Source organism: Electrophorus electricus, chromosome 17 (assembly GCF_041902795.1).
Source record: "Electrophorus electricus isolate QZ-2024a chromosome 17, ASM4190279v1, whole genome shotgun sequence".
NCBI lineage: Eukaryota > Metazoa > Chordata > Actinopteri > Gymnotiformes > Gymnotidae > Electrophorus > Electrophorus electricus.
This window is the reverse complement of record NC_137513.1, coordinates 17,755,001-17,781,672: the sequence shown is the minus strand read 5'-3', so window position 1 is coordinate 17,781,672 and position 26,672 is coordinate 17,755,001. Positions and strand designations below refer to the sequence as shown.

General features: G+C 39.3%; 1 protein-coding gene across 8 annotated transcripts in view; it reads left to right on the top strand.

Moving 5' to 3' along the window:
- The window catches only part of gabbr1a (gamma-aminobutyric acid (GABA) B receptor, 1a), a 44,381-nt gene that overhangs the window by 10,148 nt on the left and 7,561 nt on the right, over positions 1 to 26,672 (top strand). For 5 of the 8 annotated variants that reach the window (XM_081699829.1, XM_035534272.2, XM_027024482.3 and 2 more), the window contains 14 exons: positions 1,000 to 1,017; positions 6,570 to 6,730; positions 11,893 to 12,027; positions 13,229 to 13,399; positions 15,397 to 15,498; positions 17,916 to 17,981; positions 18,447 to 18,638; positions 19,339 to 19,584; positions 19,871 to 19,934; positions 20,435 to 20,512; positions 23,848 to 23,998; positions 24,604 to 24,736; positions 24,926 to 25,042; positions 26,114 to 26,221. In XM_081699829.1, the coding sequence (XP_081555955.1) occupies positions 6,605 to 6,730; positions 11,893 to 12,027; positions 13,229 to 13,399; positions 15,397 to 15,498; positions 17,916 to 17,981; positions 18,447 to 18,638; positions 19,339 to 19,584; positions 19,871 to 19,934; positions 20,435 to 20,512; positions 23,848 to 23,998; positions 24,604 to 24,736; positions 24,926 to 25,042; positions 26,114 to 26,221 (1,689 nt within the window). In that variant the 5' untranslated portion in view covers positions 1,000 to 1,017; positions 6,570 to 6,604. The remainder of the gene's footprint in view (positions 1 to 999; positions 1,018 to 6,569; positions 6,731 to 11,892; positions 12,028 to 13,228; positions 13,400 to 15,396; positions 15,499 to 17,915; positions 17,982 to 18,446; positions 18,639 to 19,338; positions 19,585 to 19,870; positions 19,935 to 20,434; positions 20,513 to 23,847; positions 23,999 to 24,603; positions 24,737 to 24,925; positions 25,043 to 26,113; positions 26,222 to 26,672) is intronic. The other 3 variants (XM_081699827.1, XM_081699825.1, XM_081699828.1) reach the window with 3 other exon arrangements.

Below are 26,672 nucleotides of genomic sequence, written 5' to 3'. Positions count from 1 at the left end.
CTTGTAGGATTCAAACCCCTGACGTCCTGTACAGTGGTGTAACCCACTGAGTTTAGTTTATATATATGTATGAGTTTAGCATATATCAAAACATGAGCAATGCAATAAATGGAAGAAAAACATAGGAGACAGAGAGAGTCTGACAATGAGTTATATTTTCAGAAGCGTTTTTAAAGAAAGTTAAACTTTCTGCTCATTTAGAGCAAGAGGATAAACAAATTATCATAATACATTCATGTGGCAACCCCAAGTGGCCACTTCAATTATGAATGACCTCAAGTGTAGTATTTTCTGAAAATGTTTTTCCATTTTGGTTAAGGCTGTTTCATTGTGGGCTTAATGATAATATAATGTTACTTATTTCAGGGATTGTTTCCACAAATGCAGTGGTTTTTATGCTGTCTTTTTGTGGTAATGTTGTGGTTTCACCTGTTGTTTGTTTCCTTAATGTATTTGTGTTATCACTTAATGCAGTCGTGCTCTTAACTTTTGTTCACCTCATAAATGCTATTGGCCACTGTAATACGTGCATATATGTACTTACGTGCTGTTCTGTATTACGTGTATTGCCTTCATTGCCTAGGCCTGACCATTAGACTCCACTTTCCCCACGCTATTATAAGGCTGCTCCTTTATGAAGTAAAATGAATGCTAGTAATAGAGGAATAAGTGAAATGCTGATATGCTTATGTCTTAGAGGGTTTGTTCTGACCATTTTCATCCAATTAGTGAATAACATGTTTTTCACTCAGAGTTAATATTATCAGCGGGGTAGCATATATGATCTATAATCTAGTGGAGTCAAATCAGTACCGTGCACTGGAAAAGTACTATAATAGGCTGCATTGAGAATGTAAGGGGTACCTAACCTTTTGACTGCCTGGCATAAATAACCTATTCCTGTTTTCCTAAACAGTGTAAGACAAATGCTACTGCTTCCCTTTAATGCCTTGCAGGCCTTTAACTTGGATTTTGTTTTCTCTCTGTGTCTGCCCTCAGATGACAGAAATTATACAGGTAAGACCTGGAGATTATTAAGTAGATTAGTGTTTAAAGTTACTGGTGTAAATTAGTGGTCTACTGGAAATTTGTGGATAATGGGGTACGCTTATGAAAACTAAACTAAACTTGACATACTGTAACTTACAGCTCAGGTATGTGGTCTGTGCTTATATGCCACTAATGCTTTTCTTGATATGACAGTTTTTTTCTTGTGCATCATGTGCTGTGACGTGGATACAGCTCAAACAAACAGGTAGCCGAGCGGGACATTTCAAGGTCAGAAATTAAAAGCTGTCCCTGGGAATTTATTCCTGCCACTTTGAAGTGAAAATTAGCTCAGAAGATAGAATTAATGATTCAAATCTCATGGGTGACATCAGGTCATGGCTGGACCTTAACTTTATGAACCTCAATATGATGGGTAGCTTAATTTTTAGTTCCAAGTCTCTAGTTACTACTGAGCATCTTGGCAGTGAGGCCCCATTGTAACGATTGTTTTGAGCACAAGAGGGCTGTCTTTCACTGTCTCTTGGATAGTACATCTACTCTACAAGGGGAAAAAAAAAGAAATGAAAGATGTAACCTTGCCCATCCTGATTTAAAATAATGAGGTGCATTAGAGCAGGACAACAACAACAACAACAACAACAACAAAGACTAGATCTTGGAGCACATGCTGTTGGCCATATCATTCAAATTCACTTTTATTTTTTAGCCTCTGCAATAATGCAGTTTTCTTTAATAATAGAGACCCTCTTATTAAGTATAGAGCCCATTAATAAGATCAACTAGAATTATTTGCTCTTTCTTTTTGCTAAATTATTAAGACCAACAAGGCTCATTTGAAACTTTGTTCTTTATTCTTAAATTAAACTGCTACTATGAACTTTTCATCTGTCTATTCATTAAATGCTCCAAATATTTTCCTAGAAGACTAGTTCTCAGTTCATGCATTCATCCATTTGTGCATCTATAGGCATAATATAAATGCAGTTGGTGGAGTTGAATCTTATCTTTCAATTGTGCATGCATTCCTTTGCTGGCTGGGAACACTTTCTCTATTAGAGATATTTTTCTACTTGCATTCTATTGGTAATGTTTGATTTATCCACTTTTAGCTCCATAATAAATTTTGGTTCTTCACTTTGGTTAATTGCTCATCAGTTTCTCAGTTGCTTTTGTGATGTCAAGACTGTAAGTCCCCGAGCCATTATTGTAAATATCACAGACAGCAATTCCCTGTAAAGTCTGCTGTTTATAGTACTACTAGAGTAAAACTTTTTGCATTAACTGAATGCTCACTTGTAATCTGTATTTATCCAAAGCATAGGCCTCTGATTTCTGGCCTCTGAATTGTGTTCGTCCAGGACAAAGACAGAGCATTCTCTTTTGAACTTATACTGGGCCATACAGCTGAGGGCATCCTGTGTAACAAAACTGAAATCATTCAAACATAGTTTGTATTTACATTGAGTGACCCATTGAATCTTTATTCACTTGTATAATATTTGCCTTGGTTGTTGTGGTGGATGGTGGATATGGTGGATAAAAATTAATGTAATTTAAAAAATCCTTATAGATCTATCCATCCATCCATCCATCCATCCATCCATCCATCCATCCATCCATCCATCCATCCATCCATTCATCCAGCCATCCATCCATTCATCCATCCATCCATCCATCCATCCATTCATCCATCCATTCATCCATCCATCCATCCATGCATCCATCCATGCATCCATCCATCCATCCATGCATCCATGCATCCATCCATCCATCCATCCATGCATCCATCCATGCATCCATCCATCCATCCATGCATCCATCCATCCATCCATGCATCCATCCATCCATCCATCCATCCATCCATCCATGCATCCATCCATCCATCTGTCCATTCAGTTATTCTTTCTTGTGGTTTTCCTGATGTTGTCCTGCTGTTCTTGGTTCCTTCCTTCAGTCCTTCTCACTTCCCCGCCCCCACATGCTCATCCCACTGCTAACACACAGGGAGAAAGAAGCGAGCTCTCTATATTTACTGTAGTGCAGTCTCAGCAGGGGGAAGATTAACTCTGTGTGTTTGTGGGGTGTGTGTGTGTGTGTGTGCGCGTGCGTGCGTGTGTGTGCGTGCGTGCGTGCGTGTGTGCGTGTGTGTGTGTGTGTGTGTGTGTGTGTGTGTGTGTGCGCGCATGCATTTGCACATGCATTCTCATGTGCATGCACTATCATGTACATATTTTTGCAAGTCCATCTTAACAAAATACACACTGTACTGATATTACCACAGTATCACACAAATTGTTTACTATAACCACTGAATCTTAAGGAATATGCCATTATATAAAACTGATGTATATTCTTGTGTTAAGGGAGTGTCAGAATCTATTGTCTTTCACTGTACACTGAGAGAGACAGCTTGCATTGAGAGATGCAGATTCATTTGAAATATTTCTAAGGTAAAAATGTTGTTTGTGATATTACTTCTGCTTCAAACCTAATTGTAGACAATTGCCATTCATCTGAATTAAAAAGTTAGAGAATGTTTTTGGCATAAATAATGCACAAAATAATTATATTGTATAAGCTTATACTTTGCTGTCAAATAAAAAGGTAGTTCATCTCTATGTAATTATTCAGCTTCCTAGTAGGTGTCACCTGGAGTTCTTTTATTAAATACCAACTAAAGATCAGGAGTTAATAATTTATAGCTGCATGTGGAGAGATTGGAATTAAACTGCATGCGCGCGCGCGCGTGTGTGTGTGTCTGTGTGTGTCTGTGTGTGTCTGTGTGAGAGAGAGAGAGAGAGAGAGAGAGAGAGAGAGAGAGAGAGAGAGAGAGAGAGAGAGAGAGAGAGAGAGAGAGAGAGAGAGAGAGACAGAGACAGAGAGACAGAGACATATGGTAGGGGGTTGGACCACCAAATGTCAAGAACTGCTTAGGCTGACTGGAGCTCAGGGAAAGCTGTGGTCGACTTCAAAGGGCAGATCATCAGTTTGGTTTTGTATTTTTAAAAAAGAAAGCGCCTACCCACATATGTTGTGCTCTCTCCTCTGTTCGCAAGTCAGATGACAGATGATAGGTACAAGATATGTCTTTTGTAAAACAACACTGCCACTCTCTTTGCATTTTATTAAAGGCCTTAAAAATGATAGCCAGGCTGGATAGGATTTTCTTATTATTTATTAAACATTTGCAGCAATAATTAAAAAAATTATGAAATTGTACAAAAAAATGTACATGCTCTTCTAAACAGTATGTTTTGGTTTTAAAAAAGAAAATTTTAGAAAATTGTTTCCTTAATCCAAGAACCAGTGGTGCAGGTCAATGAATGGTTATTATGTCTTATTACATAGCAGGTCTCATTCAGCCCACCAGCTGCAATATACATACTTACAAACATACAGTGCACACATACTTACAAACATACAGTACGTACATAGTTACAAATATACTGTACATATATACAAACAGAGTATACGCATACTTATACAGTACACACATACGAACATACAGTACGTACATAGTTACAAATATACTGTACATATATACAAACAGAGTATATGCATGCTTATACAGTACACACATACAAACATACAGTGCATATATATGTACTGACCTCAGTGATTTCATTTTATTATGAATCTTTGGAAGATTTGATGTATCATGAAACCTCAATTTGATAGGTTTTTGTACCAAAAAAATGCCAGCAATCTTCAGACACACACACACACACACACACACACACACACACACACACACACACACACCGGTTCTAACATTGATTCCATCTTACCAAAATTAACGCAGTTTATTCACCACCTTCAAATCAGTGCAAAATCACTCAATAACTACACTACTTACTGTTACATACCACTGCCTTGAGGTTTTGAGGGTTTATAAGGTCATACAATGCAACACAGTATCACTTAGATGCAGCGAGCATTCAAGATGCATGTAATTGGTTGGATGGTGCTATCAACCCTAGCAATGACAGGTGCTCAGAGTCATCTCCAGTATGTGGGTGAGCAGTTCTGGTCTCTGCACCTGGGGGGCTTGTCCGTATGCAGTGCAGAGAAGCAGAACTGGAGCTTTTGGGACATTTCATAGGGAGCAGTTAATTCAGTTCGCATTATTGGTGGGTTATTTGAAAGACTTTGTTAAGGCTGGCACTTTATGGGATGTGAGCATGGTATGAGGTAGAAGATTTAGATTATTGTCTTAAGTGAACATATGAGTTGGGGTGCGTGAGTCTGGGGGAAAGAGAGAGCGAGAGAAACTGGGAAAGGTGGCACAGAATTATTGTGAAAAAAAAAGAAAAAGAAAGAAACTTTTAAATTTGCAGCACAACTTGGACATCATTCTGCTGAGCCTAAAGTTGTTTTTATTCTATTTCGTTTTCTAAACGTGATCATGTTTGCAACACAAAGAAGGGGTGAAATTTATTGCAGTGCCGACTCATGAAATCCACTTCCCATCTCACTGTCTATTTCTCACTCTCTCTCTTTCTCTCTCCCACCCACTGTATAAATATGTAGTGGCGCTGTCACCCAGCAGTGCTGTAGTCCTCTCGTGCTGCAGGCTGCGGTGAACGCAGGGCAGAGCTCGGTGTTAGCCAGTCTTTTCTTTTCATTTTGCATCGGATTAAAGGATTATGCTGCAAAATAATTGCTCACGTCAATATTTTTGATCGATTTTCGGAATAATGTTCTGTGGTCTGAGCCTTAATTATGCTTCTTAAGCGTCGTGATTCCGATACAGCAATGACTTGTGGTTGACTATTTACGGAGCATATTAATGACAGACGATTTGGTGATGATGTCGTGTAACGCCACCTGTTTTTCTCTTGTGTCTTGAAATTCATAAGCAAAATATCGATAGGATACGACCAAAACCTTATTGAAGTTATAATTTGAAAACTATATATAAGTAAAGTAGCGTTTGATTGTATCTACTAAAGTCGCGCGTTAATAGAAGACTCACATGCGTCGCATTGTACTGGGTTGTTTACATTTGGGGGAATTATACGAACGCCAGGCGAACCGGTGTTGAAACACTTTAACTCTCAAACAGAGTAGGTTAAGTGATTTCCATTTTATTTCTTTTTCCAAGGAAAATGCGCATTCATTAGTTCCACGAGAAAAGACTATCAGTCGCCAGAGACGTATAACAAGTGATCCAGTATTTGCAATACTGAAATAAATCCTATCACAGAAGCATAATAGAAGTTACATTGTGATGGTTGGTCGCGCTTCAAGTGCGTTTTGCTGTGCAGAGGACACAGCCGGGTGGCACGTTGAATGCGTTTAATGTATGCGGATCGGTTTGGAAACGCGCGCGGCGTATTTCTAAGTGCGTGACTTTGCTTTTTGGAGCTGAATTTCATTACTGTGCCATCGCGTGCGAAACCTAAACGCGTTACTGTACTTCAAGTCGGGCAGAGGACCCGAAACTGGCCAATCAGCTGCATCTATGGGAAACCTCGGACGCCTGAAGAGAGTCTGGATGAAAGTTTCCCTGTTTTACGCATCGCTTACCTTTATCTCCTGGCCATGTGCGGTTGCAGGAAAGAAGAAGTTGTACATCGGCGCTTTGTTCCCGATGAGCGGTGGATGGCCCGGAGGACAAGCGTGCTTGCCCGCTGCTCAGATGGCATTAGAACTCGTGAACAACAGAAGCGACATCTTGCCTGATTACGAACTGGAACTTATATATTATGACAGCATGGTAAGAGAACGTTTAAAATATTTGCTGGTCATTTGGTCATTTTTCATTAAGTTAAAGTTCTATAAATGACATTTAGGTTATGAAAATGTTACTCTAAGATAAAAGAATAAAGGATTTAAAGCTGTTTGCCCAGCAACAGGGCTATATCCTCCTGCGTTAATGTGAACCATATAGCCAGATAGAAAATGCCTTCAGTTTGTTTTTCCACATTGTAATAATTTAATAGTTAGATATAAAATACTTTTGTGCACCAATTAAAATTTAGGGGAAAATGCTAATTTGAATATCTTTGTGCTGTTACACTGAACAACACTTAAATATTTACAGAACCTACAGTTCCATCACAAGCCTTAAGTTTAAGGCATAACAGGGGACCTACACAAAAGTAAGACTCGTTTTGTTGTGTATGGGTCCCACCTGAGAAAAGCACTGCCTAGTAGCCCTGCATTCAGGTGCTAGTTGCAGCAATTCTGTTTATTTGCAGTCTGGATGTGGCCAAAGAACCTGGCTGGAGTTCAAAGGTCGTGACAAAACTGAGAGCCTAGAGTTCTCCTTCACACATGCTTGGTCTACAGAAGCCTATCTGCAACCATTTACACAGTGAAAATCTGTTTGTCCAGTCTGAATAGTTCCAGCATGGGAATTACAACACAGAATTTTGTTGGAATTTGAGAATTTGACACTAGAACCTCCTCAGATATGAAGGACAGGTTTAAACGCCTGTATTTTGCACTCCAGACATAGCCTGGATTCTCCAAGTCCTGCCTTTCTCCTTCTTCCTCTTTTGAATTAATTCACTATTTACTTAGCATTTATTCATGGTTCTTCACAAATCAGCATTTTATTTATTTATTTATTTTACAAACACGATTAAATATAGCAGTTTTTATATGCCCCTTTAGGCCAGGAAGCGGTAAAAGAGCTCTTTGGAATTTGACGGCAGCACGTCTGTGGTTGATGTACAACACTTGGCCTTGGAACCATTCTCAAAAAACAAGCAGGAAGAGAGTGAAAGGGATGTTGGCATGGCAACAGCCACTAAAGAAACCACTGTGCGAACAGAAGTGCTTTTTCTTTTTTTTTTGTGAATCTTTCAGTGATAAGGAGGGGAGATACTTGCAGGTTGTTTTTATGAAGAAATGTGAAGGCACTAGAATTTGTATTAAAATTGTTCAAAGCAGAATTAGATATTCCACAATGTCAAATTGCTATCCTTGGCTCTCTCAAGTCATTGAGAAAGTACTCTTCTCCTTGTATTGGCTGACCTCTGCCTGCAGCAGTCAACAGACAACAACAATGAGTGCCAAAAATGCTTTGCAAATGGAACATTTGAAAAGTATATCTTTAGGATTCTTTAAGTGTGTAGTAGTACTGAGAGAGAAAAAAAGCCTTATTTATATGTGACTCATAACACACATGCAAAATAAAAATGCAGGGAAACTATTGCTAAAATGCAAATGTAGCAGCATGAAGGTAGACTAGTGAATTGCTCCTCCAGGAATTGAATGCAGACACAAAACAGAAAGACTGTACACAGAAAGACTGTACACAGAAAGACTGTACACATCTACACGTCAAAAACACTGATGAACAGAATAGAACAGCAAACTGACCCAGTTACATTTCCACAAACTCAGAGAGTACTTCACCGATATCAGACTTGGTGCTTGGTCTGTTTTCTGTGGTTGTTCTCATCTATTTCTGCAACAGGGGACATGGACAGACTACTGCCTCTTACTTTGATTATATGAACCACATAACTCTTAACGGCTCTCATACATATGCTAGTTTTAATAGGAATATTTTCCTCCTACTGCTAATCATTTTGTGCTTCTACTTAAGATGAGTGTGAATCATAGAAAATTAAAGTTTGGCGATATCAGAGAAGATTCTTTTTATCGCCTGATGGCTGTTATAAGCGTTTGCACTTGATCAAGGAATGCTGCATACCTGAATGAGATCATAATCTAAATAGCTTTTGGTGCCAAGAAAGTAATTACACAGAGAGAAAATCAAATTGGGTTTGATTTGGGTTTACTTTTAATTATTCTTCAAAGGGCCTCGGATATGCGGGCTCATTCCCCTAATCCTTTTCAAACAAGTAATTATCACACCCAGTATTATTCCCTTAAAACACGGAAGCCTCTCTAAACGAGCATGTCTGCATGGCATTTTATTAATGTTTATTTCTTAGATTAATAATCTGAAGCCCTGCCTTTCCATGTGTGCATAATTGAGAACTCTTCCCTCCTTTACACTCTTTTTAACTAATTTGTTTTAGATGTGTATTGATGTATATATTTGGGTGCGAAGCACCAAAGGTGTAACCCAGCTGTTTGTTAGTTTTACCTCTTTAGTTACTATCAGCTTCTGTGGCAGTAATGATTGGGAGATATAATATTTTTTAAAATCTATTTATTGTTATTGATTAACATAAAATGTGGAAACAAGTTGAGCAACAAGTTTGTAAATGATACATTTAAATAATAAATCATGAAAAGAACTCCTCAAGTGCAAAGAAAGAAAACGACATCTTAACGTAGAGTATTTTTTCCGCCACTTCCTCAGAGTGTGTTACATGGGCTCACTTACTGTAACAGAGGCCTGGAAAATGGAAAGTTCATTGGTATCTTAAGATCAACATTTGTAGTCAATACAAATATAATAATAAAAAAAAAAAAACTAAAAAAAACCCTCATCTTTGAATGTTTGAAGATCACAGAGCTTTACAATTTTGTTACAAGAAGTCCAGGTTAAAATAAGTTTCTGTGGATAGAACTGGCCAGGATTTGAGTTGCATCAACACTGAAATATCTTTATATCACTAGACTGTATTGGGCTCTTTGCAAAAGGCATCTCTCTAAAGTTCAAAAAGTGCATTCATTTATGTCTGTGAGTGCGCCCTCTACAGGTCAAGCATACCATAACAGAAGAGGAAGCGCTTCTTTAGGTGTGACGGAAATGGTGGCACATTTTCACCACCTTTTCTTTCCCCTACACAACTGACTTCATATCCACTCTCACCTTCTGGCACGTGGCCTAATAATATACATATCAATCCTTTTCAGTTTCTGTTTCTCTGTGGATAGTTTTAACAAATCATGTTAATCAGTTCACCTAAATCTTTACCTGTGTTTTGGTGAGACAAACACATACCTTTTCAGTCACCAGTGTGGCTTAATCTGTGAAGAAGTTAACCACATCACAGTCAAAGAGATCTGATGGTTTTGCACGTTACATTCAGGCTAAAACTGAACTATAAGTGCCATCTTACTGAACTAATAATTCTGTGCACTCTGTTCAGTCAGTAGCCTATGAACTGGGAATGGAATACGGTAATCTGCATTCTGAGTAAACAGATATTTACATCTATGAGCAAGGCTGTCCCCAAACTGGCCATATATCAGCAGATGGCAGCAGACATTAGGAATGTTGCTCTGAAATGATTTTCTCTAGAATAATTATTTTTAGAAGTGACAAGCTTAATCTGATCGAACTTTGAGTAAGAATTGAATAAGTGTCTTATGAAAAAAACTAGGCAATACAGATAAGAACCTTAACACCCAATGGTTTATTATTTCTGCTGAACATATGGCTCGTGATTTATTATGATTTAGAGTGAAGTATTATTGATTGGGTACAGGGAAGGTTATACACACATTCACCCTCTCATTTTGATATGCTGCCATGTTTATATCAAAGCTCAGACTGCAAACTTTGATTAATTATTGAAAGTGATGGAGAGAAAGAGAAGTAGAGGTAGGGAGAGAGGGACAGGCATGGCTTGATGAGACACTTCTAAGGGCTTTCGTGATTTAATTGGCAGCTGCTGTATTCTGACTGGATTGAGTAGGATTACCATATTCAAATGCATGCCTTATTCATACTGCTAGCACTGTGATCTCGATGCGAAGGCATGTATCAGTATCTTGGTGTGATTGGTGTGACTGTCATTGTGTATGGTGCCAACACAGTTCACAGACAAAGCACAGAATCCCAGGGGAAAGGGTACCATCTTTATAAATGTAATGACATGGCACTCTATAAAATAATAACTATTGTAAATAACAATTTGTATTGTAAATCTATATAAAAAGTAATCAAAATCTATAGAATAAATAAGTATATGAAGTTGATGGATATACACCTATTCAAGATAGATCAACAACCATTCTAAGACAGCATCTGGACTAAAATAACTAACCAGTGCTGGTGCAGTGGACGTTTTGAAGCTTTTAAAAACTATTTTAAACCTCTCCATTCAGACTGTTGTCTCTGTTTTGCTCCTGAAATGGAAAGACTTTGCATTATATCCACACACAAACATGCTCTCAACCAAAGTGACTTGCTGTTCTTAGTCCTTTAAACTAGGCACCAGTGTCCTTCCTGCACTTGAGAGGCCCCTAGAATTTGTCTTATTCAAATATTTAATTACCCCTCTATTATTAGACTTAACTAATACTTGTCAACATTGCCAACAGGCATTACAAATAGGTAGTGTCACTGCTTCATTTGTGCACATAGTGGCATAGGCTTGGTTTGCAGCTAGATCACGGTGGTCTCTGGGGACACACAGGTTTTGGGGACACCGCAGCCCGGGACGAGACTGAGGGCAGAATAAAACATCACTGCACCCTGGGGGGAAGCTGCAGAAAAGGAAGGGGGGCTGGTGGTTTGGGGTTTTGCTTGTTTGTTTGTTTTACGTTCTGCTTTATGAAATCTACAAAGCAAGGTTCATTCATCAAGCTTTCATGTTTGCCTTTGGATGTTGGAGGAATATACATAGTGATTATTTAGTTATGTTTTATATGACATCTTGAATGCATGTAGAGTTCTGGTAGAAACAATAATCAAGATTTTGAGATCTCTTTCATCAACAAGGGATTGAATAGATTATTGTGTATAATGTACACAAAATTACTATGTATAATGTACACATATACTATAATCAGTATGTTCTGTGCAGATACATACTACATGTAAAACAAACCACACACCGGTTTCTAATTTGCACGGCACAAATGTCTTAATAATGTAGTTGGTATTATTGTACTAATGTAATGACACCTCGATCAGTATTGTTTATCTTTCTCCCTCTCTCTCTCATTCTTCTCTTTCTCTCTTCCCCTCCCCATCTCTGTCACGATCTGTGTCTGTCTCAGTGTGACCCAGGGGAAGCCACTAAGATCCTGTATGACCTCCTCTACACAGACCCAATAAAGATTGTCCTGATGCCTGGCTGCAGCTCCGTGTCAACCTTGGTGGCAGAAGCCGCTCGCATGTGGAACCTCATTGTGGTGCGTCTCTCTTTGACCACCTTCTTTTTGTTCAGGCTCACAAGAAACCACATTAAATGTGTTACAGTAACTTACACTGTGGGCAACTTTCCCGCACCATGATTAATACTAAACTAGACTAAAAGGTCACTTTTGGTGGTGAGTCACTTCTAACATTGCTATTTAGTTTATGTGTAGGAAACCACCCCTGTTGGTTTGTATTGAGTTGATAATTTTCTTTGGCACTGTTTGTCTACGGTATACTCTGCATCTGTCACAGGACTGAAATATATAATATATGGACATTGTACACCATAATCTTTACCTCAGTTAACTGTGGAATAATACTGCTCCCAGAATGCAAGGCTGTGATTAATGACATTTGTTGGTCTAGCAGTGTGGGATGCAGGGATCCAAGAAGCTGACGAATAGCTTATTTCTGTTTCTTCACTCTACACTTAAAAATGTGAAGGAAAAAAAGATCGAAGGAAAGAAGGAGAACATACAGAGAAAATTAGAAATTAAATTGGAGGGAAGAGAGGAAAAGCAGGAAAATCTATCAGTCTGAAATTTAGATGAATTCAGAATGATTCTTGAAAAGATTGTTGTTTCATATTCTTTTCCAGTTGGCACCCGTGAGAATATGCATTAGCAAGTAATTTTTAAAGCCTTTGTTTGAATCGGCCTTGGTGGTGCATCGTGAAATATCCTTCTGCTACATTTGAAATTTCTCCTCAACCAATTACTCCTTCATAGACCTGCAGGAGGCGTCATATACATTCTGTACTGATACATTTCTGTTTGGTCCTCGACTATAGCAGAGCAGTCATTACGTTATCACATGATTATCAGTAAAAGTCAGACCTGATGTATTATTCACAAAACCAACAGTTTTCAGTTTCATTGCATTTACACAGGCTTCTAAAATTCAGTTGTTATACTTCCCTGTGGAATATAATTAATGTCAAAGTGACATGCTGTACCAAGTTTTGGCAAAGTGAATTATTAATCATGGCATGCGAAAGCATCTGGTTGCACTGTCGATATTGACCTCACCGTTCAGTTTGCTGAAAGGTGCTCATTAGTTAAAATTAGATTCTGAGTTCCTCTGGCATGTTACACAGCATTTATGGAGAGAGGTTCAGCTCAGTTCTGCTCCGCTAACACTAACCCTTACCTCCCAACGTCCAACTGGTGCCTCTGTTTTCCTCTTGCACTGCAGTTCTCGTACGGCTCCAGCTCACCGGCCCTGTCAAACCGGCAGCGCTTCCCCACCTTCTTCCGCACACACCCCTCGGCAACACTGCACAACCCCACCCGTGTGCACCTCTTCCAGAAGTGGAACTGGACCAAGATTGCCACCATCCAGCAGACGACAGAAGTCTTTACTTCGGTCAGTTTTTATTTAGATATGTCTGATCCCTGTGCAAATATTTTCTCTTAAAAGAAAAAAAAAAGTTGGACACTGAAGCCAGTAGTTTTTCCAAGTGTTGCACTGGACATCAGCTAGGGCATTATTTCAAACTGAATTTATAGGCCTGTCTAGTATTCGAAAACATTTGTTGTTGGGTGATAGAACTTCTGGGTCTTTTAAAACACATTCTCCATTTTATGGCATCAAACATAGTTGGAGAGTTTACTGCTCAGTTGCCACCTGCCCAGCTGTGTGTTGTTGCATTGTTACTTTGTGCCAAAGAGAAACAACAAAGGGTCTACAATTGTTTGTAGGTGTATTATTTGCATGTGAGGTCTGTGGCTGTCAGTGACACTAAAGTGAAACATTATAACACTTAAAAGCTAGTAAAGTGAAACATTATAACACTTAAAAGCTAGTAAAGTAAAACATTATAACACTTAAAAGCTAGTAAAGTGAAACATTATAACACTTAAAAGCTAGTAAAGTGAAACATTATAACACTTAAAAGCTAGTAAAGTGAAACATTATGACACTCTAACAAAACATCAGTCTAAGGCGTCAACAAAACATTAGGTGTGTCAAAATCCACCGTTTGATACATTTTTAGGAAACAACAATGCCCTTCTGAGTTTAGTAACAGACACAAACCTACCAGGCCTTCGAAGACCCTAATAGGGAATGCCCAAATAATATACAAAGGAAAAAAAGAACATACTAGAATATACTAGCATGACCTCATGCCAGGTTACAGCTTGGTAAAAAGCTATATGGAAACCCTACCATTTGTGTCAGACCTCTTCTGACAAACATGGAAGCACGGGCATGAACGGCTGCCAGCAGAACCAGGTCACAGGTCCTTCCGGATGATGCGGTTGTCAACAGCAACAGTGCGATGGATTCTAAAGTGTGCGGAAGCATTTCAACTGCACTTATCCAACCAAATGTCTCAGAACTGCATGCCGCATCACCTCATCATGACAATTATAAAACAAGGAACAGGATGCTAAAACATGGATGTTCTTAAGCCCAAAAAGTGAAATGCTAGAGTCATTGCTCCATTTCATCTTCAGTGTGGCGATGACAATAACAATTGTGTCCCTGTCCAGTTACATTTGGTTCTTCACTGGAAATTTAGACTGTGCTCTCACACATAGCCGGCTTGTGTTTTCACCTTTTTATCCTTGGATGGCATTATTGAGCTAAGATGGAGTGGTTTTTTCCCCTCTCTCTCTCTCTCTCCCTAATTTGCATGAGACTTGACTGACTTAGAATTTCAAGTCTTGGTGTCACTCATACTGTTTACACTTTCCATCTCTGTCTTTTTCACCTGTGAACCTTTGTTTTGGGACTTTACTTCTTTCTCTTATGTCAGCTTCTATTTTGGTCACTCTGGATTAACATGTCCAGTATTTTCTGTTCCAGAGGGTGAATGAAAGTCTAGTTGATCACCTTCCTTCTGCAGGGAGATCATTAGAATCTTGGTTGTGAAGAATATTGACTGAGTCATAAATCTCCCAAGCACTTCTTCAATATTTTGCCAGGCTAATTCTGCTTGGTAAAGACCCCTCCTTTCTTTCCTTCTCTCCCCTGTATAATTTTCTGCTGTCATTTTCCATTTGCTCTTTTGCTTTCTCATTTTAACTTTCAGGTTTTTTCCCTTTCTCACTCTTACACCGTTTCATCTCCTTTGGCTCTCTTTGACACTTTTCCCTCTCTCTGCTTTGCATGGTTTTCCTCTTTCGCTGCTTTACCACTTCCTCTTTTGCTCTCGATTTCCACAACCATGTGACCTGTCTCTCTTTTTGCAACCATGTGACCTGTTTCTCTTTCCACAGCTGTGTGACTGCTTTTATTCTGTTTTTCCTTTATTGCTCCAAATCTGCTGTTTGTCGTTCTCTTGTATTTACCTCATCTCATTCTGGTCTCTCTCTCTCCCTCTCTCTGTTTCCTTCTCTCCCCTTGTCTCCTCTCAGACACTGGATGATTTGGAACAGAGGGTGAAGGAGGCTGGGATTGAAATAAGCGTCAGGCAGAGCTTCCTCACTGATCCTGCCGTGGCTGTTAAAAACCTGAAGGTGCTTTGATGAAAAATTCACCACCCGGCTCACCTGCTCGGCCTGTGCCATGTGGTCCTCCAGCCGGCAGACAGTGCAGCGCATGAACACAATGTGGAATGAATTGGCACCCTTAGGATCCGGTCCCTGTCATCAGGCAACTTCAAGTGACAACTTCACCTGTCACATCTATGACCAGGGGCTAAACCGACAGTAGATGATCATTTTTAAAGCAACATTATTTGACATAACAGACTTGTGAGGTTTTGCACTCCCTCCCAGTAGAGTCTAAGCATGCTTACATCTCTCTAGATGTGTGTTGAACATTTAAAAAAAAAATAAAAAAAAATCACTTTTGAAATCTTGTAAGGACTACTGTTAAAAATGAGTATATTTGGAAAAGGATCACAAAACACTTTTTGCACTATTGAAATGTAGCGGTATTTGTTTAAAAATGTAGGAATTTTTGGTAAATGAGTCACCACCATAGTTATAGGAAAAATATTATTCATTATTATTCATAATGATTAACTACTGAAAGTTAATTAACACTGTATCAGTCTCATTCTGAAATTAGAATTTGAAATGTGTGCAGTGACTTAATACTATTGGTTAAAATATACTTTCCACAATGACAAGTTTAATGCCCAAATGAGAAGTTTATTGATTAATCAATATCAAAAAATAAAATTAAACTTCATAATATATAGTACGTGTAGAATAAACGGATTTGGCTCAGATATCCAAATGAAATTAGCACATAACTCACCTGAGAGAAAACCAGCATTAAAGAGTGGACAAAACCTACGAAGCTAACTAATAAGTTATTAGTATGAAAGAAAGGGATAAAATCTCCCAATCCTCAGAAACCAAATGCTAATAAGAGAGAAAAACATCCAAAGATTCAACAGAAAATGCCTAACTCTGCCTGATTGGGGTCCGGAAAAACTGTATAATGTGTACAGTGTAATTCCAAAACCTTCACTCTGTGTGGTTGGTGACCCTAATGTTCTGTCCAAAGGTGTTCAAAAGATGACGAAACGAGCTGGTTCGATTTGTTTGGACTGCTCTGAACTTTCCTGAAGACCACGAGGTCTTTAAAGGTGTCCCAAAGGTGCTTACAGGTGTATAGCCGTCTGGCCAGTTACTGATGTAGGTTGCTCTAACTCTGGATTTGCAGTTGTTTAAATTAAAATTAATTACTGCCGGCTGAACCGAACTAATTGTAATTCTACCAACGACAAACAAACCAACTTTAAGGTGAAGGAGTGGGGTTGAGCGAACGAAACATGAACTAACTAGCCTGAGGCTGGAAATTATGAATATTCATTATCTCAGTCCCCCTAGGCTTAGATTAGGTGAAGGCATTTTCCTCAACTGACTTCCAAATAAATGAAAATAAACTGAAACAGCTGAAAGCAACATGACAACAGATACAAATGCATTTCTCTAATAAATTGATACTTAAGTCATGGCTAGGTTTCCTGATACACTTCAGGAAGGATTTTCATCATACTGGTTTTACCTGAGCAAGTTCATACTGGGATAGTCTAGGAATCAAAGCAATTAATACAAACAACCACAGTATATAAGGAAAACCGTTATATACTTTCCTAAGACAAGCTACTTAAAGACAGAAACTAAGTTAGATATTATATGTGTATTATAGCTGAGCACTTCTGTGGCAGTTTAAGGTTGTCTTCCTCAACTTTTGAGGAAGTAAACGTATTAATAACAATTATAAAAGTTCCCATGTATATACAGTATGATGATAATAAAACATAGACATCATTTTCACATGTAGCGTAATATGACATGGAGGTAAAGAAAAAGAAGAGAAATAAATTGAACCAATAAAGAAAATAGCATACGTTGATGCAAAGAAACAAGCAACCTAAAGATTCAGCTGTCAGGATGATTAGTTGGATTTTATTCATGATTAAGCACAGTCCAACTTGTTATGCACAATGCTATTTCCAAAAGGAGATCCATATAGGCACGTGTGCAAATCTGCAAATCTGAAGAGTTAAAAATGCTGTTTGTAGCCTCACATTCCATATGGTCACTAAGTCCATTAAAAGAGATCAAAGAACCATAAAGTTGGGGTTAAGTGTCCTTGCTGAAGTTACATACCTACCTGATGAAAGGTTTCTCCTGATAAGGATGACGAAAGCCATTCCTCTTAGCTGTTTTAGGGTTCCAATAAGTAGATCCTGGTTAGGGTCAGTCAGAGGTGAAACTGCAGAAAGCACGGTAAACAGTCATCCTCCACTACCGAATGTTCTCCTAGATATACATTATTTACTACTTTTTAATATTTAGCAGGGACACAGTGTTTATACAGGTATTCTTGAGAACGGACAGGACCAAGATAAGTTACACTGCCTGTTTCCTCGCCTGCCTTCTGGCTCACTCTATCTGTTCATTGTCCTCTCCAGCGGCAGGACGCCAGGATCATTGTGGGCCTCTTCTACGAGACTGAAGCCAGAAAAGTCTTCTGTGAGGCAAGTGCTGGGCTGTTTTGATCCTGCTTTTGGCAAACCTGATAACAAATTATGACGACCAATGCAATTCAAGCCAGCTTTACTCCGCCGTGGTCTTGTGCCAAGTCAGCACATTTGTGTGCTCCGCTTGCTCATGATGGCAATTACTGGTGTCCTCTGAGTGTGTTGAGCTGCCATGTGTTGCAGCAGGGGCAGCAGATCAAAAAGATTTGACACTTGGCATATCTTGGAGGAAGCACATGCTCGCCACATCCCCCATGGTTGGTAGGTGTCACGACAGGTGATGGTTGAGAATTGGCATAACCATTAAAAATGGGAGAAAACAAGATGGTAGTTAAGTAGCAAAACATGTTTCTCAGGCCTGGTCATAAAGTTTCAAATAGCATTTCTTCAATTTACATTGAAATTCCTTATTAATTCACAATTAGTCATCTTCTGTTCTTACTCTCCTTTTCTCTGTGGCAGGTCTACAAGGAGAAACTCTATGGCAAAAAGTATGTGTGGTTTCTTATTGGCTGGTATGCAGATAACTGGTTCAAGATCAAAGACCCAGCCATCAACTGCAGTGTGGAAGACATGACAGAGGCTGTGGAAGGTCACGTCACTACAGAGATTGTCATGCTGAACCCGGAGATTGTTCGCGGAGTCTCCAACCTAGTGAGTGGAATGTCACAGTCCTCCAGACCGCTTTATAATGATGCGAATGTGAACAGCTGTACTGTATGTAAAGTCAGGAATTCCAGATGGGGCGGGGCTGGAACCTGGTGTACAGGTGGGTGAATGCAGGGAGTTTAGAAACATGCATAAACTGTTCATATGATTGAGGTGAGATGTCCTGTAGCACATCATGTAGAACAGGTAGATGGTAGTAGCATCAAAATCATGAGTTGAGAATGTATGTACTGCCATTTTGATAAATATGTCAGCAACTCTGGTTCTAGTTAGTAATGTTAGTTCTTACTGCTAACCACCCCCACAAATACACAGTGTACAAGCTCAACCTTTAAGATACCAGTGAAATTATTATCCTTGCTACTCCAAAGTAATGTCCTACTGGCTTCACATAATATACAGTGAGTCTAGCACACACAACTACAGACTCTTTTGCAGATTTGCCTCAAAACAGAGCAAGGGCTTCTTGCTTGCCAATTACTCTACAACTTTGCATTTCAAAGAATCTCATGAAGCAGGTGTGGGCAAGTCAGCCAGCCTAATTTGAAATAGAAGGATGACTCACCTGCACTAGGTTATCTGTAGTTCTTGGCTTTGCTTTCAGTGGCTTACTGTATTTAGCAATATACATGACCTGATTACAACTACCTCAGTTGCACTGGCCTCTCTTTTCACATACACGCAGACATCTGCAGAGTTCGTAGCACAGCTCACATCCCGTCTGGGGGGGAAGAACCCTGAAGAAACTGGGGGTTTCCAGGAGGCTCCTCTGGCATATGACGCTGTGTGGGCGCTGGCTTTGGCCCTTAACAAGACTGTCACACCACTACATGCAAAAGGAAAAAGACTTGAAGACTTCAACTACAATAACAAGGACATCACAAAAGAGATATACAGAGCTCTCAATACCAGCTCATTTGAAGGAGTATCAGTGAGTGAGAAATTCAACTTGGCAAACAGCAAATGATAAACAATAAACAAAGCATGGACAGCAAGTGTCTTTCTCCAGATTTTGTCAGAAACATATTGTAATTTTCACAAGCACCGAATAATATCCATTTGTATAATGTGAAGTGAAGATGAATGTCAAAAAAAAAAAGTAAGATTGTACATAAATCCACAGGGAATTTATAAAGTGGTGGGTTTCTATGATTTCTAACAACTTTGTATGTGGCGGTCTTATCTCTTATAAATATATGCATCTGTGTCTCTCTCAGGGCCATGTTGTCTTCGATGCCCAGGGTTCTCGAATGGCTTGGACACTCATAGAGCAACTGCAAGGTCACAGGCCATTTTCTTAGTTCCTTGTACTTATGGCAAGGCCCTAAATATCAGCCAAGTTCACTATTAGCAAAGCAATCTTTAACAAAAAGCCCTTTTTCATTGGACTGTAGACCTATCAACTAGTTAGTGTTTAGGAAACCTAATTCTAGTAATGGATTATCTTTCTTAACATACTTCCACTTTACCTGCTGCTTTTTAAATGTACTGAGTGAAGCTGAAGTGAAGCAGTGACGCTCTCACTGAAGCTGTGCAATGTGGAGAGTTATTGCAAATAAATACTGACCTATTGTTGATCTTGAATTAATATTTGGCCTTTTGTGCCTCATTCAGGAAAGCCTTTTTCTCATGCTACAGTCATACAATATACAGCAATATAGGAGGAGCTGAGGGTCATATCAAATGGTAGATTATAGTAGCCTAAATCTTGCATGTGTAGTAGTTTAAATCTCGTATGGTTTTTTTGTGCACTTTGAGAGCCCTTCCATTTCATTTTGCAGGGGGCAGTTACAAGAAGATTGGATATTATGACAGCACAAAAGGCAATCTTTCCTGGAACAATAGTGACAAGTGGATAGGTGAGGCACATTGATTATTTTTTCGTCTGTCTAGACATCTGTCTCCAGCTTTCTCCATTCCATTCATCCTCCTCTCACACCTCCTGGGTTTGCAGTAATTGAGGATTACTGCTATTGATTTTTACCGGCGTGACAAAGTGCCGCTCCAATGTTTCATATGTCACCAGCACGTAAAGGCCCTTTGAGCTCGCTTGGAGCCCCATACACACTGAAATGTGAGAGTCCATGGCTGTAGTGTCCTTAAGACACATCAACAGTAGATAAACTGGACACTGAACTGACGTCTTGCGCTTGTAAAATGAATGATAGACCTGCATAATAGCAATTTAACGGTGATACTATTACTTAACAAATCACCAAACCAGGAGTGATGGTTTCCAAAGGAAGTTTCCTTCTAACAATTCTTTAGGTTTGATAGTTTTCATCTAAAATTTAAAAAAAAATGAAGAGAGCAGAAATGGACTTGATTGGTTTATTACAGGTTTATCATTGGTTTAGTGGTATATAAGCATAGGACATCTGTGAGCCTTGTTAGATGTAATTCAAACAATGTATATAAGGCACTAACTTATTTTTATTACATTTTACATACATCGCTGACGTGACTGTATGTGAGTGTATGTGATTAGCCAACAGGTTGGTAGAAATTTCCATGCAAGACCACTTTCATAATTTTCAACCCAACCTTCTATGTAGAAGTTTAAATACCATGAGCAAACTGTGATCAAAATATTATCACAGTGTTAAAAACCACGTTACTAAACATAAAACACATATATACTAAGAGTTAGTAATGTTCCAGTTCCCCCTGAAAGGGATCGTGTGCCACTTTGCTTTGGGGTTGACTCACCGTTCACATATTTTGTGTGCTGTTTACCTGCCCAGCCACCCCCTGTGTGCAAGGCCTGATTAAAGCTCTAAATCAGTGCTTCGTGCTGTGATCCCACTGAGTGCCTAGCTCTGTCAGAACCACATTGGCAAAATGACACTGCCCAACATCAGAGAAGAAGAATGAGAGTTCTGGCTTATTCTTCGAGTGGACATCAAGGCCAATGGCAACTGCCAGAAGTGAAAAATTAGTTACTTAAAATGAGATCCTTGGATAGTTATGTTGTGACTTACACTTTCTATGACTGGACAACAATGTCATGCCTTGATTGTCTTGATGAAGCAAGTAATTAAATCAGTCTATTTTAAATATGACTTCACAGAGATGTGTAATTTTTCTTTATTGTCTTTCATATGGACCTAATATATACATTTACATTTGGAGCATTGGGAAAAGACCCTTGTCCAGAGCAACTTGCAGAAGAAGTGCTTTGTAATCTCTATCAAATACATAATAGTATGTAACAATAGGCGGACAGTATTAAGAATACAAAAGTGATAGTGGCCCAGTGAAGAGGTGAATCTTCAGTCTTCATTTGAAGATCCAGGATATCAGCTTTATGGACAGCCAGTAAAGTACATTTCATTACCTATGTGCTAGGATAGAGAAGTTTTGATGTGTATTTAATGTATTTAATTTAATAAAGGACTAAGCTTTCCCCCAACTTTACAAGTTTAGCATATTCAAATTGCTAAATGCAGCAAAAATATTCCAGCTGCATGTCTCTGATTTTGTCATGACATGTAAAAATGGCCAAAGAAACAGACACTGAAGATTTAACGAGACTGCCTTTCTGTACACAGCACCTCTAATCTTAGCACGCTTGCTGACACATGCCAGCTGTTGAAACCTACTTTATGCTGCGGCAGCTAATTCCTATGTATTTTCCAGCCATTTTCTGCTAATTTCAGTAATCTCTATTCAGGGCATTTGTTTACAGCTCATTTTACAGGCCCACAAAATTACATACACCCACCTAGTCTATGTGCTTGCTTAACACATCTGAAATGAGACAAGATCCAAAATACCCAGCAAATCCTGAAGGATTATCACTTTGCAGGCGGTTTTGTGTACCCATAAGATTGCATCAAGTTGCAGGTCCTATTCTGAAGCCAGCTTGCTGGCTTCTGAAAGAGTATGAAATGGTAAAGCTGACCCTAGGTCTGCATGTACAGCTGAACCTTGTGCTGAACTCATTTGCAGTCTGTGTGCATGCTTGCAACATATTGCTTGCTCTCACTCTCTCTCAGCTGCCTCATGGTAGCCTGTGACAACCACTTGAGCACGACTTTCCTTTCCAAATTGCTTTGGCGATGGTTGTGAAGCAGGGTCTCCATGGCAACACCCTGTCCTGATTCTTAGATCAAGGACGAAGGAAGGTTTGGTGTGTAAATGCGTCGAGTGACAGTACTCTCCAGCTCACACACACCCACAACTCTCAGCATGCACACGCACGTGTTCGCTTAGCAACAGGGCTGCTCTGTCCAGACAAGTGACAGGCAAGTGTCAGGATGTCACTCCAGACCCATCTGTGTCTTGACATTATGAGAAGTATGAAAACAAACACAGGCGCTATGATTCCCTGCGTTGCCCAGAGCCTAGCTACTAATGAGGACGTGTCCATTTGTGCCCTGTCCCTGATAATGATGACCATCTATAATCTAGCAGCCACGCTATCTCCCCCCATTTACTCCCTTTCTCAGCACACCTGCAACAAGAAGCTTGTTTGGCAGGGTTGGTGGTTTCTGCCAGCAAGTATTACATTGCATCCAGTATCTAGGGAGGTTTGGCAGGTGCCGTACTTAGTATAGTGCCATTTAGAGCCCCTGGGAAACCAATGTGAAGTGCACATTTATAATATATATAAATATATATTATAATATATATAAAATAGGAGAGAATAGAGTTATTCTCGGTGATCCTGATTGTCAAAAGACTTTCTGTATTTAGTCATCAGTGCATTCCATATGCTTTGGTTCATCTGGTTAGGTTCTTTATATACTGGCTTATGAAATGATTCATTTGAAGCAATTCATTTTTCAAGCTGCACAGCTACTTTAAATTCCACAACTGAAAGTGCAAATGAAATGCCTTATTTAAGGAGCCTCTAAACCTCACTCCTCCTGCCAGCTCTCCAGACGACTGTATCAATGCCAAGTGACTTTATTCCCTCGATAACAAGCCTTGACTGCACAGCGACTGATTGCTCTTCCATTGACTCAGTGTTCTAAGCGCCAATATAATTTCTCTGCTCCTCTGAAAGTTGACATACCTCATCAGTGTTTTTACTTTTTGAGTTTGGTGGTCTTGTGCATGCCTCCATGGTCTCATCTTCATTTTCCTGCTCCTTTTGCTGTGATGGCATCTACGTGTGTTGCGCTCTGGTTTGGCTGTAGGTTCTCTGACTTGTGTGTCTCCCACCGACCCCTTTCTATACTCTGTGCAGGGGCAGGACCACCAGCTGATCATACAAGGGTGATCGAGAAGTTTCGCTTCCTTTCCCAGAAGCTGTTCATTTCCGTGTCTGTCTTCGCTGGCCTGGGGATCTTACTGGGCATAATGTGTCTCACTTTCAACATCTACAACAGCAATGTTCGGTCAGTGATCTGCCACATTCAGATTGTGCAGTGCAGGTTGGTGTGGTGTAGTTAGGTCCAGGGTGACCACCAGTTGTAGAATCTCAGTGGTACGAGACTCAGTTTCTCCTCCTGCTTTTCTCCAGTGTGCGCTCTGTAAATGAATCCATCTGTATCACTTAGAAAAGTGATTCCTATGAGGAAAAATGGAGTTCACAGTGGATGGGATATCGCAGGTTTTAGCATGCCTAGTTCCTGGATAACGAATTCAAGACCTACTGTATAAAATCATTGAACATACAGTGGGACACATTGGAGGTAAAAAAAAATCCATCCAGCATAAGATGGATTCTTTGCTGAAGCCTTTTTTAATGCAGTCATTGTACTCTTAAAAATCTTTTTGTAGAGTCACATACTGAGAGAAGATGCAGGGTACTGCATTTGTTTCATGCATTTACTACAGTTAATCTGATATAGAATATACGGTAGTATTTTGGCATTCTTTACTCCTGGTATGATAACACATTTAAGCTCTGTAGATTCAGTGTGAAGTCTGTTCATGTGTGTGTAATTCTCTAAAAAATTCAGATGAGAACACCGTGTTTAGAACATTTGTGCCATGACAGGTACATCCAGAACTCTCAGCCGTACCTGAACAACATTACGGCTGTGGGCTGTGTGCTCGCGCTTGCGGCCATCTTTCCCCTGGGAATTGATGGACAACATGTGAAGGAATCACAGTTTCCTGTGGTGTGTCAGGTAATGGAACGAATGTCAAACTCTTTTCTCTCACACATACTCTTTTTCCTCCTCTCTTTTTGACCCCTCATCCTCTCACACTGTGTTTTTCCATCGTGTATCCAAAGGAATGGTGTGGCAATGGATCCAATGCTCTTGATATTCTCTCTCTTTCTCTCTCTCTCTCTCTGTCCCTCTCTCTCTTTCTAGTTTCGCTTGTGGTTGCTGGGACTGGGTTTCAGTTTAGCCTATGGCAGCATGTTCACGAAGATTTGGTGGGTTCACACCGTCTTTACAAAGAAAGATGAGAAAAAAGACAGGAGGAAGGTAAGCCATGGCACTTGGTGGGTAGGTTTGATGTAAGATGAAATTATGCTGAATTAGGAAGAGCTCTAAGCCTAATTAATTGTATATGGGCATCAAAATGTCTTAATGATTCACAAAACCTGCACATTAAAGAATCATACATTACTCACGGTTTTTAATTTAGACACCACTTCCCTACAAACAAGGATAGGGGCTTTTGCATCAGAGACTGGCCTTCTTTTCCTCGAACCATCCTGCACTCTGACCTTCTTCAGCTGTCGCTCTCTTTCTCTCCCTCAGTCTGTGTTTGATAGTATAATAATCTTTTTTTCCAAGTACAAGTTTTTGAAATTTTATGAATAAGGATGAGTATTTAAGTTACTTTTAGAAATTCAACGTTCAGGGATTTGATCTTTTCAGCTCATGCCGAGCAAATGTGGCTGACTTTCAGCTCTCTTGATGTCCATGCTGGGGCAGTTTGCCAATGTGCTATGAGAATTACTTGAAGGAAGTAAGATTCCTAAGCAGAATATGGTGAAATTGGGGCTCTCAAGTAATTTCATGCACTTCAAGTACAAGCAGAGACAAGTATATGGAGCAGAACTGGTGGCATAGAGGAGCCCAGCAGGGCTAGGCTAATGGAGACAAACCGGTGCTGAAATAACTCTGCACTTAGTAAGATAACATTTTTTGCCAGGTTCATATTTAACATATTTCACAAAATGGGGAAATAATTTTATGTGATGCATTAGAAATACTTCAGGCCATTACAAAGGGTTTATTTATCCACTTTGAAACATTGTACTAATTATTGTACTGTTTGTTGATAATTAAAAAAAACCGACTAGATTTATAAAAACACTGATAGATGTAGATTTATAAAAACTGTGATACATATAACTTTATAAAAACAGTGACGGATGTAGATAAATAAAGATACCGATGTATATTTATAAACACTAATCTATATGTACATTTATAAACACACATAGCTTTATATAAAATAAATGTATAAAAACAATGACATGTAAATATATGTAGGTTTCTAAAAATTGATAGATGACTGATATGATAGTCTTTCTTTTCTCACAGCACTTGGAGCCCTGGAAACTCTACACTACTGTTGGTGTTCTAGTGGCTGTTGATGTCCTCTCGCTAATGATCTGGCAGATTGTTGACCCATTGCACATTACTGTCGAGGTGCTTGAGTTTTATTGCGAATATTTAAAATCATGTGGAAGATTGTACACTTTAACCTTCTGTAATGAAAACATTTGAGAAGCAGATTTCATTTAAGGCATAAATCTTTTTCCACAGTGGCATATATTTTGGCATTTTATGATATCAACTATAAGGCTGTTTATGCTTTTGTCATTTTGTGGGCTTTTTGTCAAAACTGTGAATACTTAAGTTTGAGTGTTAATGCCTTTAGTTTTTAGTTATGCCTGTATGAAACTTAAGTTCTTTGGGTAACCCTTGTTCCTTCTCTCTCTCTCATCCTCACTTTCTCACGCTTCCCCTTTCTCACAATCTTTTACTTTCTCTCTCTCACTCTCTCTCTCGCTCACTCACTCACTCACTATCTTTCCCACTCTCACTCCTCTCTCTCACTCTCTCTCTCTCTCTCTTTGACCTCCCTCCCTGTCCCTCA